Raw genomic sequence first — 16,551 nt, 5'->3', positions numbered from 1 at the left:
GGCAAAATAACGGGGTTTAAAACAAAGAACACTCTTCTGGCAACAACTTCCCAGTCTAGATGCTCACAATACTCCGTCCCATGAGCACTTGCGCGCGCGCATACCGCCAGAGATTGCTTTGACACTTTGCACTAGGTAAAGAAGAAGATGTGCAATAAGGAACACATAAGGGAACTGTTGGACGTCAGCCAGTTGTTTACTGCAGGAAGAGACGCATGAAAAAACACAATGTAGGATGGTGACAGATAAAGGGCGGCAGGAGTGGGTGGTTTGAGCACGTGTAAGCACTTGTGTAATGGCCACGGCAGTCACGATGTGAAGGATCAGCAGCAACAACAAAGTATATCATTGTTTAGTACGGAAAATTGTTTCATACCAAATGTAAAATAAACGTATTTCAAGAGAAACAGTAATCAAAATACTTGCGTACACTACAGAGTTCATTGCTCTGCCGTGTTATCTGCTTGTCCATTGTCCTCGGCGTTGTCATCACCCCGTGACGATATCCTGGAAGTGTGAACTGCTGCATACTTATTAGTACTATTGGCTTGTTACACCAATATTTAAACCAACTTGAGGAGTAACGTCTTCTAACTGATACGTAACACTGACAATAAATCTACTGTGATTTTAGCGGTGTCCTAGACTGCAATTACCTCACTATGTTTGGCAGCCATACGGACAGCGCGCCATCACCACTAACATCAATGATTGGAGAGCCTAATCGTGCTCATAAAGTGGTCTATTAGCAGAACATAGTCTTATCAGCAGCCAGAGGATAAAGATGTCTATAATTTTCTAACAAACCGACAAGTTATTGAAATTGTCAGTCGAGAAGCCGTCGGCGTAGTAGTAGTGGTCACCGCGTGTGGGAAATAATCGGGGGCTGTGCAAAAAAAAAAAAAAAACGTATCATAGTCATTTGTGCTTCTAGTGATTGCTGCTTTATTAGTGTCTGTGATAAGCGATGAACAGTTAATGAAATAATTGTAATTAATTGATTAATTACAGAAACAAAAAGTAAAAAGAAATAAAAAGGGTGATTCAAAGGTGTGGCAATGATCAGAATGCAAACTCAAAGCTTGGTTATGCTAATTAAGAAAAATTTGAGTGTGCAATTGATCCATTAAATAATTGAAACAACTGAAAACGAAATACAATCAAAGGTGTCAAACTGCTCCGAATGGTAAGTCTAACCCACTGCGCTATCGCGTCATGCTCTAAGTGTCCTCTCCAATTTTTTTCCCACCTTTTATGTGCCTAATATGTAGTGGTCGTGAAAGAATTAGGTCACTTCCTCACGTTTTGGTAGACGACTCGAAGGTATCCCTGCTCCGTGCTTGCGTTAGCCGGTGCGTCAACTTTTGGGAAGAACATCTTCGACTGGCCTTGATGTTCTGAAGCTGACGTGAAGGTTGTCGCAGTAGGGCTTTGACAGGGCGCCACTCCACCTACTCTATACCAAACTCACGCGCCACCTCCGACCAGGCGTAGCATAAAAGTCTAAATGCACCTACTTTCGTCCTTCTACTGCAAGAAATGCTGCCTGTGTTTCTTGGCTCAAACAAGGGCTAAGTTTACTCGAAGCTGCTATGAAACCTGGGAAGTGGTTTCGGTGGGCAGATATCTCCGTTCAAATCTGCCCACTTTGAGATCATTATAGCAACGATCCAGAGGCACAAACAAGCGCTTTAAATAAACACGTCTAGATGTTTTTTTTTTTTGTAGTTGGTGTGTCTCCAGACCATAAATTCTTGCTTTTAGCCAAATTAGGCGCCCTCTACTCGTATAAGGCTCATTCTTAATGCTTGAGTAGTTAATTTTGGCTCCTTTTCGTTCTTCCAAACCACCCATACCTATCCAATATCCTCCGAAGCCATTACTGCCGTACAGTTCGTTTGCAGACTTCAGTTTGGCGAATGACAAATGAAGGTCGTTATACATGCAGGTCATTATCTGGTGTGAAAAACTGCAGGAAGTAAGTTTATTGACTGCAAGGCTACCTCTTCTTCTAACAAGCTTGCATTCTGCATGCGTGGCTGCAATAGCTAATATTTCAGATGTCACCGCGTGCATGTAGTTATGAATCAACGCACCCCAGTAACACATTAGAGAACCAAGAAACAAGAAAGGGTTGAGTGGAAAGGTACGTGGTTGGCTTCCCTACTGCCCCCTTTGTGATATGACGCACAGGCCATACTAAAAAAAAAAAGGATGTTTTGTGGTACATAAGTCTGCTAAAAGTGAGAGCTGAAACATTGAGTTGAATACGTCACGTGATACGTTGCTGAACGCTTCAAACGCTTTCTCACGTCATTTACGTCCTTGAAGGAGCCTGCCTTTCAGCGTCCTTTTTGTTTTCGGTTCTATTATAGGCTTATTTTTTGGCTGTTCTTGTCTGATCAGTAACTAGAAAGTACTTATGCAAAAGAGTCTTCCAATCAATTGTTCTACCTTCAGCAAGGGGGAAAAACAATAAGTTCGCGTTTTCATCTACTTCGCACACCGATGAGTCTTAATTCACTCTATGGGAGGGGCAGGAACGATAGGTTTTATGCAGACGGCGAGTTTTAATGACTGCTCTGTCCGCTGATGAAGGGTGCTGCTACTTGCAATTCGCTCCATTACATTCTTGGCATTGCCTACCGTGCGATCATTATTACCTAATGAAAACGTATGCCTTTCACCTCGGGAAACGTATTGGTTTTCAGACTTCATCATGGAAGCGATGGCCACCGATAAGTTACGAAATGCGCCTTTTGTTTTCTGCCCGACGAAGTTCATGTCATAGCGGTCGTTTACTGATCGTTTGAAAAACCTTGAGATGAATGATCATTAAATATGCGCTTCGAAAGGTGCTTACTGAGCTTATCTCTTTCTTTCTGCCCAAGGACTTGTTCTTGCTTTTTTTGCGCTGGCCGTAAAAGAGAGAAGGTTTCGACACGTTCTTACTTTCGGTTTACCTTCTCTTCCGACTTCGGTTGTGTTGAGACAGGCGCTCCATCCAGCGGAAACAAACAAACACAGAGAAAGAAGAGAAGTGTAATTGCGCACGAAAAATAGGGCGAGACGCCGAGTCTCTCTTCATTGGTCTAACGAGAGTCAGCCCCTAACGTTTTGACGTCATAGCTGTCTACCTATGGCAGCGCGCGCTGCCTCACAATTTTGCTGCTTTTATCTAGACAGCCCTCAAAACTTGAAGTCATGAGGAGGTGAACGCAATTAAGGCAGTGCTGAATTCACCACTGAATTAATTTATTTCACCTGACAGTCACGCAAGCAGCCAGGCTGATAGTTTCGCCAATTAAACAAGAACCAGGCTGCCCAGTCAAAATTGAAACGAAACTTCTTTTTTTTTTTTATAGCAGCTCGCACGAAACAAAGCATTTCCTGGGGTTTACAAAGTATTGCAAAACGTTCGTTCCGACTAGCATTTACTGCAACGTTTCCTACTACGTTTTAGTTTTTCAGCGCGTTCTTTAAAACGTGCTATGCACAGAGCTGACTCGATCAACTAGTGCACTGGAAAACGCGAACACCTTTCTTTTTAGGCTGCGAAATCCCCTACAGGAGTGAACTTCCGAGACTCACCCAGCTTGCCGTTCTAACTCAGATTGTCTATTACGGCTTACGTATGATTATTCTGTTAAGTAGGGAGTAGTTAGAAGACAAGGGATAAAAAGGAGGAATTAGCGAATAATATAGACGCGAGAAAAGGATTCCGAGTAGCAAAATAAATTCTCAGCAGCTAGCTTACTCGTGTTAAGTTCAGAAATTATTTATAGCCATGCTCCTTTCAGCCCAGAAGTCTTGATGCCCCGTGCTTGAGCGAGAGGCGCGGTAACGCTTCTAAGAGGGCTAGGCAGCTGTCTGGCGTAAGTGTCCGGGGAGGAAAAAGTTGCAGCGAAACTTAGCGAGGTTTCCAGCTTTCAGCTGTAGCGTGGAAGAGGAATTTTCTGCGTCGTATAGGCCGAAAAGGGTGCTGAAAGTTTAATAGGGATTTACTGAATGCATGAACAGAAGAAAAAAGAAACTCACGAGATAATTACCGGCGTGCGACGACAGGTTTATTTAATAAGAGAGTAATTACTCATTGACGTCCACCCAAGCGCAGCCATACAGCTACAAAGGAAAGCTGTACAACTTTCTCAGAAACTTCGTAGTTAAAGAAAAATTCGTCCTGGTCTGGGGCTCGAACCCGGGACCACCGCTTCACTGGAGCAGTCGGTGAAGCGGTGGTCCCGGTGGAGCAGCGACTGCTCCGGTGAAGCGGTGGTCCCTGGTTCGAACCCCAGACCAGGACGAATTTTTCTTTAACTACGAAGTTTCTGAGAAAGCTGTACAGCTTTCCTTTGTAGCTGTATGGCTGCGCTTGGGTGAACGTCAATGAGTAATTACTCCCTTATTAAAAAATCTACTCCACCTTTTGGGATTCTCCTTATTATTTGGTCAACGCCAGGTTTAGCCAGTGCTATTTGCAGTGGTGGCGTCACTTTGTTCCAACCAGACCGCGGGACGCGTTACCAAGGCGCCTTGCAATGACGTCATGCGTTACTTGGTGCTGGGTGACGTGACCAGAGCTGTCATGCTCTAAATGACGGCCAAGACGATGCGTGATTCTTTCATTTTCATCTGTGGAGTGCCGAGCGCGCCATTTAGGAGTTGGGTTGTTTCATTCATGTGTTACGATAGAAATGGCACGACAACAGCAGCGACAAATACTGCACATGAAAGCTTTAATGCCCATTTTGAAATGATAAAAAAGTAAAGCCATAGCCATGAAAAAAGACAGTCATAACGCGGCAACAGTGGGCTAATTAACGTACCGTCTTTGTTAAAAGTAACCAGGCTGCATGTTTTGCTTCAAGCTTCTATATGGAGCCCTTATGACTTTCCTAAAGATCAAAAGTTATTGGAAGGTAAGAAGGCCCCCAGTCCTTACCTTTAATGACCATTTCAATTTCAGGGAAGCTGTAAGGGCTCCATTGTACGAGCTAGAAGCAAACCAAGCAGCCTGGTTACTTTTGACAAAGACTGTACTTCAAAAAAGGCCTGCAGCGAACATTATCGGATAAGCATTGTAGAATACAGTGGCAGAATGGAGTAGCATATGAGAGTACAGTAAAGGAAAAGGCAGCTTACAATCTGTCCAGTTACCGTTTCTTCTTTTTTTTTTTTAAGCGAAACGTTCACTGGCCTAGCAGGAGCCAAGGCCACCGGGAGGCCACATTTGACCTTCAAGTGGAGGAGCGGTGGGGGCGGGGGGGGGGGGGGGGCACGAAAAAGGGCTGGCCAGGCGTGCCAAACGCGTCGTTCGTGGGCGTTGTCGCCAGCCCGTCCCTGCGGCATGGGAGCGGAAGGCGTTTATAAATTTTATTCCGCTTTTGTAAGCGACTGGCATCATGGGCGTGCTTATGTCATGACCAACATGACGTTTTATTCCAAGGCCTACGTCAGCTGGAACAGCGACCAATGACAAGAGACAGAATAAATGGACTGTAGTTTTAAATCAAGAGACAAATAATTATACCGCACAGTACGGCGGTTGTTAATGAATTCATTCTCTTTGTGGGTTCGGTCGGGCTCGACTCATTAGAAAGACTCTTCTTTTTATCATCCAAGTCATGATCATCATAATATGCCACCGCTAAGCGAATGCGAAATATTTCGCTCAAACATCATATTTATGTGAACCATATCGTTGTTGAACATCGTCGTGAACCAAGCTGACCTCTTATTCAAGTTGACCAGCGTAGCGTTACAGGATTCAGTCTAATGAGAGAAACTCGACACTTAAATTTGGCTGCCTACGTGAGAGTGACTTGTTATGCATCTGAGTCCTGCATACCGTATCTGCAGCATTCAGGATCAACATACAGCAGCCAACCAAGCCTAGGGCTTTGCACAGATGGCCGCTGTGGTCTTCATGTGTCGGGCAGAGGTTGCAAAGAAAGTTCCGCAGAAATAAAATTTTATTCTCCACGGCGTCTCCTTGCGCCGAGCTCTTCTTGACTCAGGCCCTCGAGCTTCGCCGCCTAGTGTAGCAGGCCCACTCGGCACCGAGGCCCATCAGGGAGGCGCAGACACCGGCCAGGTAGAGGTAGAACACCCCGTGCACGTCTTGGATGCCGAGTGCGTCTACGTGGTCCTCTTCCTCTTGCAGGCAGCGCGTGTAGTTGATCACTCTGGTGTCGATCATGCGCTCGAAGATGTGGCTGTCGATCATGTAGCGGGCCCTGGGTAGGAGAAGAGGCAGATGACGTCAACACCCTGGAAGAGCTGAAAAAACTGTGAGGACCGAATGTAACCGAACACTAATGTTCGCGTGCCCTATGCAAATGCAGCGTAAAGAACTACCGAAATGTGTCAGTGAAATAGTTCTGCCTCTCTTGGGTTTCTTTCACTATTGGCGTTGGCCGCAGGTCATCGGCCACTGTGTGGAAGCTTTGCCGGAGTCAGGTTAGGGCGCCGGATTGTTTGCGTTTATTTTTCACGCTTATGTAATAGTACATTCGCACCAGTTCAGTGAACACGTGACTTCAGAAAGGTTTTTCAGGGTAAATTCCTGTGCGTATGTGTTCAGATAGGCAGTGCTTGATAATACAGGCGAAGAAAGTTTTTTGCCAATGATTATTAAGACCAGTTGCGTTCCAGTCTAACTTTGTAGGTAAGGACTAAAGTTATGGAAGGGCATGTGGCAATGGGAAAATCGACTGCTCGGTTAGGAGCCTTTTCTTTGTTCCTTCGCATTCTGGCGAATTCTTAACGTATGCTCGACATCCGGATTTAGCGTAATTACTGCTGCTGTAGAATATTAATGCGTAAACCTTACTTGCCCCAGTGAGCGAAACCCCGTCTCTCTCTCTTTCTTGTAAGTGTGTGTTGACACTTGATGGTACCCATAAAACAGGACGTACCCATACAACCTGGCAGGCAGGTGTCGGTTAAACAAATTATTGGTCGCTCAAGTTTCCTCAGGAAAACATCGATCGCACTAATTCCACTGGTGGTAGCACCTGCCATTCCATCATAGGACAGTGGCGCACCGCTTAGCCGCTGGCCCACTGCTCCAGGAATGGTATGAGGACTCCCAGAGATCTGTGAATGTTAAGTCAAGAAAGACCAATTCTGCATATATATGGGCATTAACCCGTTACGCTATCACGTAATGCCCTTAAGGCGGAGCATAAGTGTCCCCTTTAATTTTCATTTGCGCATCTACAACGAATGCAATACCATGCGAGTTCCCTCGTTAATGTCGACGACTTGCAGCAGTACCTCTTCTCTATAGCTTCTCGCACTTCTGCCGGCAGGTCCTTGCGGTGGAACATGCCGACCGATGTGAGGGACAGAGGACTGCGCACCACGTGGAAGCGGCAGCGTCCTTGGCGAGCACCGTAGCGCGCGTTGAGCAGCCCCTTGAGGTACGTCAACGGCACGACGAACACGTGAGTGCGGGCCTCGACCAGGTCCAGTATGGATGCGGCAGCTTGCGGTGACGTCATCGAACCCTTGACCGGCTCCAGCCGGGGCAGGAGGCTGCGGAACGTCGGGTGCTCCGGTCTCTGCACAGGTGTGGTGAATATGCAGCGACGTGCACTCCTGCGCGCATGTTCAGTCACGTGGTATACTTAAGTGTCCGAAAACTAAACGAAGCTGAAGATATTTTCACCGTAACAGAGCGCGAAAAAAATGGGACAGAGAGTAGAAAAGAGAGACAAAATCGCGCTTGTGCCTTGTGCTTGTGTCTTGCGCTTGTGAAAAGACATGCAGTCACAGTTTCGACACAGTCGTTTACAAAATGGCCCCGCTACTTTCCGTAAAGTTGAAGGTGTTGCTTTTCAGGGCGGACGAAAGTGTTGGCGGACACGACCAAAAAAAGTAGGGACAACATACAACGCAAAGAAATTGAACTAGGGGTAGGAGGGGAGCCTACCTCCGCTAGCCTTGAAAAAGGGAATCCCAGGCTTCTCTGGCTAGTGAACTGAGGCTCCTAACCCTTCTGACTTAACACCGATTCCAGACCCCAACCTCTCAATATTGGAAGCTGCTCTCTGAACTGCAATAGCTGATCAACCGGGCCTGCAGGACAGCTGCCGCTGATGTAGCCCTACACCTAAGGGCTCTGCCCAGATATGTCACCAACAGAATCTGGGATAGAAAAAGTTCGTTACTAATACTTCAGCTGTTACTATTACTTCAAGTATAGCGTAGAGGACTGATACTCCTGCACACATTGACCATTTGAACGCGAAAATGTTAAGGCTTATGTTCCGCAGAAAAACCGGCGTCGTTGTCCGAGTTGTGAGCCAAAAATCCCCACAAAAGCAACCTAGGTGGGCGATCTAGGTCACATGACCTTGTGACGTCTCAATCTGCCCGCTGGATTGGGAGTTAAGTGGTCATCGGTACAGGGGGCAATTACTGGTCGCGAGAGGTTGCTCGAGAAGAGCAACCTATAGGTCGCGCAAGCCCTATCGGTGGCAGGACATGCCATCGCAGGGCATTGCTTAACCGCTGCACCACTGCGCCAGAAGTGGTAAGAGGACTCCCGGGGATCTATGAATGTGAAGTCGAGAATCGCCAATCCCGCATATGTGGGCAATAACCCATTTACGCTATGGCGTCGTACCCTTAAGGCGGAGTTTAAGTGCCCCTCCTATTTTTTATCATGTTATGGTAGGGTAGATACGTAGCAGTGTAAGTTCGAAGAAGGGAGACCTCGTCCGTGCCGGTAAAGTATCACGGTTTCATCATCATCATCATCATCATTTATTAACCCTTAAGGGTCCCGTTAGGGACATTACATAAGGGGGGGGGGGGGGAGGTGGTACAGGGGTGTTCAGCAGTCAAACATGAATATAAATATAGAATGAATATAAATATAGATGGAACATAGAAATACAGAAAAATAGAGAAAATATAAAATATAGAAGAGAAAAAAAGTAGAACAAGACGAAAAAAAAGACAGAAGTAACAAATTCAAATGATCACGTCATGACAGAGTGTAGCAGATGTTGTAGTTGACAATCTTTCCTGAAATGGCAGAGATGCGTGCATATAAGACAGAGTGAAACTTATCAGAACTTTCTGTTCACACTATAAGGCTCACCCGATCAAATTTTGCATACAAAAAGTAAAGATCATGGTCAGAGAGCGATTATTTTCTTTACAGTGCTGTCGACTTCGCAGCGAGGCTGCCCACGCCAGTGGTTGCACATAGCACCCCATGATTGAACTGTCCAAGGAAAGCCATAAGGCCGTGCCTATGAAGTCTTGTCTTTTTGTTTTCAGGCCAGTTGAACTGTCATTTTGGAAGTCTAAGGCATACGATTTCAGTCGGTGCGATTATTAGAAGATGCGCAGTCCGTAAAGGTGGAAGCGTTTGCGGTCACAGTGTGCTGACAATAATTGTTGTCACGATATGAACAGCAGAGTAACTGTCGCTCTCAATGTAGACACTCGAAGCGCGCCGGGGGAGAGGTGAAAGGACGGGCGTTTCTGCATTTCGTCTCCATCTAAATATGAGCGCCTCGACCGGGATTTGAGGCCACGACCTTGTGTTCGAAACCTCAAGGTCACAGCCACTGAACCATATTGCTGCGGATACTCACATTAAAAAAGCGTTCCAGGGCGCTGCCCTTCTCAGCTGCAATGCGCAGCGCCGGGAATCGCAGCAGGTCGTCCACCGAGTCCACGTGGTCCTCCAGGTCCCTGACCAGGAGACTGCCCTTTAGCTCTCCCCCGAGGCTCGACATAAGCACCAACATTGCCAGGAACCAGAAGCCCAGCAGGACACGGCCGAATTCGTTCGACGTCTGCTTGTTGCAACCTGCGATGATTAGTGTGTCATCGTGTACGTGGTCAAAAGTTGAAATCACTTCCAGGACATCAGCAAGGGCTGGAATGTCCATAGCAAGGTTAAAGGAGGCAGGGAATAGAGAAATGATGGAAATGTCATCAATTTAGGAGTTGAAAGGTCAACAGGTCAACTGCGACGAGAAAACACAGAAAATGACCCTAGTATTCCGAGTGAACGGTGCGTTTAGCTAGCCATATCGAAGCCAAGATGTTTTTCCAGGAGAGCAGTTTGGCGTAATCGGTGGGCGCAATGCCCATTACTTCCCTACTACGTCGCAGCCATGGTTATCACAACTGTCATTCTGCAAACCTGTGCCAGTACAATGCTTCCTGCGCAAAAGAGCTCCTTCTGTCACGCGAACACAAATAGTTGATGTTTCCAACGCATTATTTTTTTTATGCGGAATAAGTGGTCGTTTCGCGGTGCACAGTGGCATACGCGCATGTCCATCATGTTCATGTTCATCCGCGCATGTTGGTCAGCCGTGAATTGAATTGTTTCGGGGTAGATACCTTGGGGCAACATGAACTGCAGGTAAACCCAGAGGCGGTTCCAGTAGCCTGCGAGTCCCAGCCTAGAGCCGGAACCAGGCGGGAGAGTCGAGAGCAGGGACTCTCCCAACGTGGACACGAGGGCCACCAGACACCAGCTCAGGAATATCACCACCCACACCTGGGTGGCGAAATCGGCACATACCCAACAATTCTCGACAAAAGCATTTCTGAACGGCAAACCGTTTATGAACGCAGTTTGTTGATATAACGTAAGACTTCACTGTAACAATCAGTATATCCGCAGGTCACCCGACTGCGTTCTTGCGTGTTTTTTTTTTCTATTAATATTTCGCTATCGTCAAAAGCGTCCCCCATTGGTTTCCTATGGCAGTGTTAACTGATCGCTACGATCGATGGAAACGCTCTAAAATAAAGATTTAGCTACATATAATAAGAATGGACCATTACCTTCAATATTTTCAAGACAGTATCTTAAAATTTTTAATTTTTCAAAATTTCTGTCCGAGAATGTTGTTGTCAGACTTTCAGCGGCACCAACTCTGTTTTCGAGTCTGTATTTGTGATCTGCCTCGTTTACAGCATAATATACATAAATAGAGATGGAAGATATCATTGTCAAGAGCTGTTGCTTCGTGCCGGCTTGTACTTCACCTCCAGCGTGCAGTATAGTATGCGTCATACTTAGAGAGAGCACGACGCCGCGTGGACGCCACGCTTCGTGAACCCCAAGCGCTGTCGCCTAGAGTCGGCGAGGTTTGGCTGCACTATATAGGCGCATGCGCGGAAAGAGCACCTTGTCATGCTCACTGTGCATGCGCCTTTTCCACTGATTCTCACCGGCTGTCGGCACCGCTTCGCATAGCGCGACGGACACGCGTTGCCATGTTCCCTCTAAGTGTGACCCATACAGTACTTCAAGTTCGTCCGCAGAGTCAGGGTGGTGAAGTGCTTCCTCGCAAAGTATTTGCAAAGCAACAGAACAGCAGAGGGAACTAACGTTCATGAAGTTGCTATGAAAGTAAGTCCTACAGAATTCCAGAGAATTCCTTTTAATATCAAGCCGTCTTAAATTACGAAAACTGACTCCGCCACAATCCTCAAGGAGAGGAAAAAGGTAATTTATACTTCTCAGTGTGCAAGTGTCGTGGTTTTGCGATAGGAATAGCTCCTCCCCGTCATGCGAGCAGAAGACTGTTGTGCTTCAGACGGTGTGAGCTTTGCGATATTATTTTCATTTCTTTTTAGAAACGCCCAACTGACGAATGTCGTGGGAGCAGAATTTAGTGGTTGGGTGGTATACTAAACAATGGGAACAAGACATTATACGTACCGATCATTGATGAAAACTATACGTATCTATGGGGATTTCTTTATGTTCTCGTTGAAACTTCCGCATCGTTTCCTAAACAAATATTGGTGAATCTTGTTACTCGCAGTCTACCTGTCCCATGATCTGTGCCGACCAATCCACGCATAGAGGCATGGCTGTTTTGTCGGTAGCACGCTTACCTCTGCCTGAAAAGCGTTGACGAAGCTGAAGGGGTCGATCAGCTTGCGCGGGTGCGGCGCCAGTATGGTGGAGTAGCCGAACACGTAGGGGTAGCAGTTCGCTGCCTCCAGGCGCTCGGCGATCAGACCAGCGGGGCCGATGAACAGGTCCGCCTCCTACGGACACGCGCATGCTCTGTCTGAGCGAAGAATTAGGGCGGTTCTCGGGGGTTACCCGTGCCCACATCTGAGAAGCGAAATATTTAAGACTTAAATGTTTTAAGTGCCGCAGCAGCTTCCAGCGGAGCCCTGGACTAAGGGCAGCCGACCTTTGCACAAGCAGATGGATAAAGCCATCTGACAGCCGCAGATGAAAATCAAATCTAGAGCTTAGTAAAGTTTTTCACTCACTCACAAAGTGCCGCAGCGACTCGTACTTATTGAAATAAAAAAGTGAGAGGCCAGATACACCAAATCAAGGCTATCTGCTGAACATGACCGAAACACGCAAACGATGGCTGGCGGGGCAAAACAATGACACCCAGCGCACAGACGTTAAAGTTTTTTTTTTTATTTTGCGTTCTAGAATTTTGTTTTTTATTGTGTGTTTTGCCGGCGCGCGGTTGTTTGCTGCACGTGCTCCGAATAAACTCTATTTATTAGCTTGCGCTCAGCGCCTTGTCGTTTTAGGTTTATGTTTATGGGGGTTTAAGGTCCCAAAGCGACTCAGGCTATGAGGGACGTCGTAGTGAAAGGCTCCGGAAATTTCGACCACCTAGGGTTGTCCCGTTGTTAGTATAACAAGGCACAAGTATAAAAAGGCACAAAGTGTCTTGTTTATCATCGGCTGACTCTCGTGATTTCTTACAAACGATCCTCGAAGCGCAGTGAACCAACTTGCTTTTTACAAAGTCGCTACTGTTTGTAGCGCGGAAAAACGTCTGGTGGTCTGCCAGTGTACTTGGAGTTTATGCTGTTTTATCCTTAAACAATGCCCTGTTTTGGCGAAACTGCACATTTGCCATCCGTGAAAGGTAGCTTTTTGATTTACGCTAATCTCACATTTGGGATTTTTTACTTCCGCCATGAGTGGCGCGAATGAAAGGACTAGGAGTCGCACTCAGTGGTGCACGTTCACGAACCTTCCTCTGCAACATTCCGATGGCTCCGGTGAAGCTTCCGTTGACGTTGTAGCCCCACTGACCGTCGCGGGGGACAGACAACACGGGCCTGGGCATCGAAGCAATAGTGCGCAGGTGTGAAAGTTTTGAGCTGCTACATAGGGCAGTGCGCATAGAAGCGCGTGGTAGCCTAGTTCTCGCTGAGTCCTCACAGGAAGCACACTTCTTTATGTAGCTGTAAATGAATTACTCTTGTTCATTAAAAAAGGCAGTTTTATTTTTACTTTGAGCCACACAGCCGTTGAAAGGAGTGTTGAGTATTGAATTCGGAAAGGCATAAAAAAAACTGAACCAAAATGCATTCAACTTGGGTGAAAATTAGGATACGCGGCGCAATTGTAGTTTTATAACATTGAAAATGTAATGGATATCTCGATCCTGGCTACTCTACCTAGCTGATACGAATTCGGTCCAGTTCCCATAACTGAAAATTCCAGACGTCCTAAGGCTAAAGCGTGTGAAAAATTTTAGTGAGAGACATTCGACGTACTAATTTGTTTCGTCTAGTTCTGTAACCCACTTTGACAGGTCTCTGCCCAGACCTTTCATTTAAAGATGTTCAGTTAGTGTTGGATGCAGTTGTGCGGACAAAGGGGCCTTATTCAGAGACAACTCACCTTTAATGACGGAAACAAAGAAATAAACACAGCCAGTGCTGGTTTTTCCCTAAGCGCCCTAAAAGTGGGTGGCTGACTCTGTCTGTAATAAGGCAGTAATTACTCATTGACGTCCACCCAAGCGCAGCCATGCGGCTACAAAGGAAAGCTGTACAGCTTTCTCAGAAACTTCGCAGTTAAAGAAAAATTCGTCCTGGTCCGGGGTTCGAAACCCGGGACCACCGCGGTGAGCTCAATTGGTAGAGCGACTGCTCCGGTAAAGCGGTGGTCCCGGTTTCTAACCCCGGACCAGGACGAATTTTTCTTTAACTGCGAAGTTTCTGAGAAAGCTGTACAGCCTTCCTTTGTAGCCGCATGGCTGCGCTTGGGTGGACGTCAATGAGTAATTACTCCCTTTTTACAAATCTGCTCCACCTTGGGGGATTCCCCTAAAACATTTGACTGACTCTGTCTGTCTGCACTCTGAACGCACGAATACGCCTATCTGGGAGTAACAGGGAAGTAAAGTTGTCCTCTAGCGTTCATCATTTTATAAAAGGATGCGCGCTAGAGGAAAGCTTTCTTTACTCTTGTATGTTTAGTGTGTGCAAGCTGGCGAAAGGTGTCTCCACTTTGCTTCACGCTAAGCTTCATGGATCTCGAAGTAATTTAACCCTTTGCGGCGCGGCGTTTGTGCACGCTACTTCTCCAACTTTTTTTGAGGTGTCTAGGGCTGCTTTCTCGAAGTCAGTGATGCCGGCTGCATTTGAAATTGCTGCTGGTCAGAATGGCAGGTTTATTTAGAGCCTAGAAGAAAGAATCGCTTTCAGAAACAGGAAATAAAGATTGACGCCCTGAAGTTCTACCTTCCGCCTACGAAGTGCAGTCTGTTGCTGCAACCTTCTTTCACGCGGTGGAAATTTTAATTAAAGTACACTGCAGCTGAGTTTTCCTTGCGGACGCAGCTGTAGATGATAAAAGAAATGTTTATTTGGAAATAAATGTCTTCTTCTGAGGAATGCGGCCGCAGTTCCGTGACGGTGGAAGTTTGCAGCGGGCGTGATTCCATGAAGCTTTTAAGCCATTTATGTTATGTTTGTGAAATAGGCGGTTCCAGATATACACACACACAGATATTTAACGATTTTTCTGCAGAGTAGAACAAAATAAATTCTCAGATATTTGTGGATAGTAGAATATAATGGCTGTTTGAAACGGTTAAGATAAAATTATGGTCATCTCCATCAGGCTTCTGCTACTAAGCGGCCATCTTAAGTGCGGTAGCTCGAATGTGGTCCTTTCTTCAGGAGTGAACAGGCATGGCGCACCATGGTCGCGATGTTGGAGGGATGATGGAGGGATAGTGGAAGGCCGCTATGACGCAGGATTTTTTTTATCAGGTCCCATTCCTTTCTTGCAATATTGTTAGATCCTACACTCTTCATCATCATCATTTCATCATTTATTTACCCTTAAGGGCCCTTGGCTTAGGGCATTACATAAGGGGGGGGGGGGGGAAAGGTCGTTTCATAATCAGTGGTCAGTAAAATCAACAAGAAATACAAAGTACAGGGCACATGGTCAACATTAACATTATCAAAATATTAACATGAGAAAGACACAGCAGCTCAAGAACAACTTGAGATAAGAAAAAAAAACAAAAAAACACATGCACAAACTCAAAAACACGACAAAATAACTCAGCCCTTGAAATGTGATGATAATAACTGCCTGAATTTAATGGGTTCTGTTTCAATAACTATGAAATCGGGTAAGTCATTCCACAGTGTAATGGAGCTAGGTAAAAAAGATTTATTAAATGAGTTTGTGGAGCCGTGAATGCGCTGCAGACTTAAAGAGTTAAAAAGTCGTCGTGAGGTGCGAAGCGGCGGGTGCAATACAGAGTTTCTTAGCTGTGGGAAGGTGTAGTACAATTTGTGAAACAAACAGAGCTGTGAAATTTTACGCCGGAGTGCCAGGGGTTGCAGATCAAGGGATGCCTTGTTAAGAGTTACACTGTGTTGTCTGCCGTACTGCGATGTGATAAAACGGGCCGCGCGATTTTGGATGGCTTCAAGCTGATCGATTAGATATTTTTGATGGGGATTCCAGATCGACGAGGCATATTCGAGTTTGGAACGGATGAATGTTACGTAGGCGAGCTGTCGGACAGAATGTGGTGAAAAAGCAAGGGATCGTCTGATAATCCCAAGCATTTTGGAAGCGTCTGTACAAATTTTTTCAACGTGCTCACACCAGGTTAGTTTGTTGTTTATGATGATTCCAAGATACCTGTATGATTCTGTTTCGGAGAGTGGTGTGGAACTTAATGAATACTGATAGCTGAGGTTATTTCGCTCAGCACGAATACGGCTACATGGGAGTGAAAAAAGGAGTAAGCTGTTCTCTAGCGCTTTCACTTTTATTAAAGTGAGTGCTCTAGTAGACAGCTTACTGCCTATTCACTCCTTCCTGTTGAGAGAGCATTTCCCCGCAGTCGCCAGGATCCATCGCCTGACCGATCCTTGTGAAAGCATGGATTGGCTTACATTGAGCCCATGACGAAGGAATAAAAGAACTGGAAAAGAATGAATGTAATACTCTAGATTACAAGGGATATGTAGGTACTCTATCTGCAAACGTCCTTAAAAACATCCCCCTCCAAAAACCGCTGAGTAGTTTTCTAGCTGTGCCACGTGGCGCCTGACTCGTCGAACATTCGCTAGTTTTGAAAGGCAGAACCTCTATCAGGTTTTAGTCGGGTGTTCGCAGAGTGCCACGGTGGCTGTCCCGTCTTACTTGACGCTCAGTCCTTGGGCGATGAGCGCCAGCATCTCGGCCACCGGTCCGGACAGGTGGTGGCCGCGAGCATCTTGCGAGGCCTCGATGAACGGGAACATCTGGGATGG

General features: G+C 46.2%; 1 protein-coding gene across 1 annotated transcript; it reads right to left on the bottom strand.

Annotated features, from left to right (window-relative positions):
- Positions 1-6,013: 6,013 nt before the first annotated feature.
- LOC149330864 (glutamate receptor ionotropic, kainate 3-like) lies at positions 6,014-11,860 on the bottom strand. The gene is made up of 5 exons (XM_089559506.1): positions 11,819-11,860; positions 10,375-10,534; positions 9,615-9,832; positions 7,279-7,565; positions 6,014-6,236 (listed from the first exon to the last, which is right to left on the bottom strand). Exons 1-5 carry the CDS (start codon positions 11,858-11,860, stop codon positions 6,014-6,016), a joined length of 930 nt encoding a protein of 309 aa, XP_089415632.1.
- Positions 11,861-16,551: the final 4,691 nt, after the last annotated feature.

The sequence above is a fragment of the Amblyomma mixtum genome, chromosome 9 (assembly GCF_055824585.1).
Source record: "Amblyomma mixtum isolate Tamu chromosome 9, ASM5582458v1, whole genome shotgun sequence".
In the NCBI taxonomy this organism is placed as follows: Eukaryota; Metazoa; Arthropoda; class Arachnida; order Ixodida; family Ixodidae; genus Amblyomma; species Amblyomma mixtum.
This window is presented reverse-complemented; position numbering and strand designations above follow the sequence as displayed.

What these genes read in the sequence shown, in the direction of transcription:
- LOC149330864 (XM_089559506.1), bottom strand. Translation starts at nt 11,860, where the DNA reads ATGCCTCTATGCGTGGATTGGTCGGCACAGATCATGGGACAG. An exon ending in CGGCACAGATCATGGGACAG is followed by an intron (nt 10,535 to 11,818) that starts GTAGACTGCGAG and finishes TTCGCCACCCAG; the next exon opens with GTGTGGGTGGTGATATTCCT. An exon ending in GCAGTTCATGTTGCCCCAAG is followed by an intron (nt 9,833 to 10,374) that starts GTATCTACCCCG and finishes TAATCATCGCAG; the next exon opens with GTTGCAACAAGCAGACGTCG.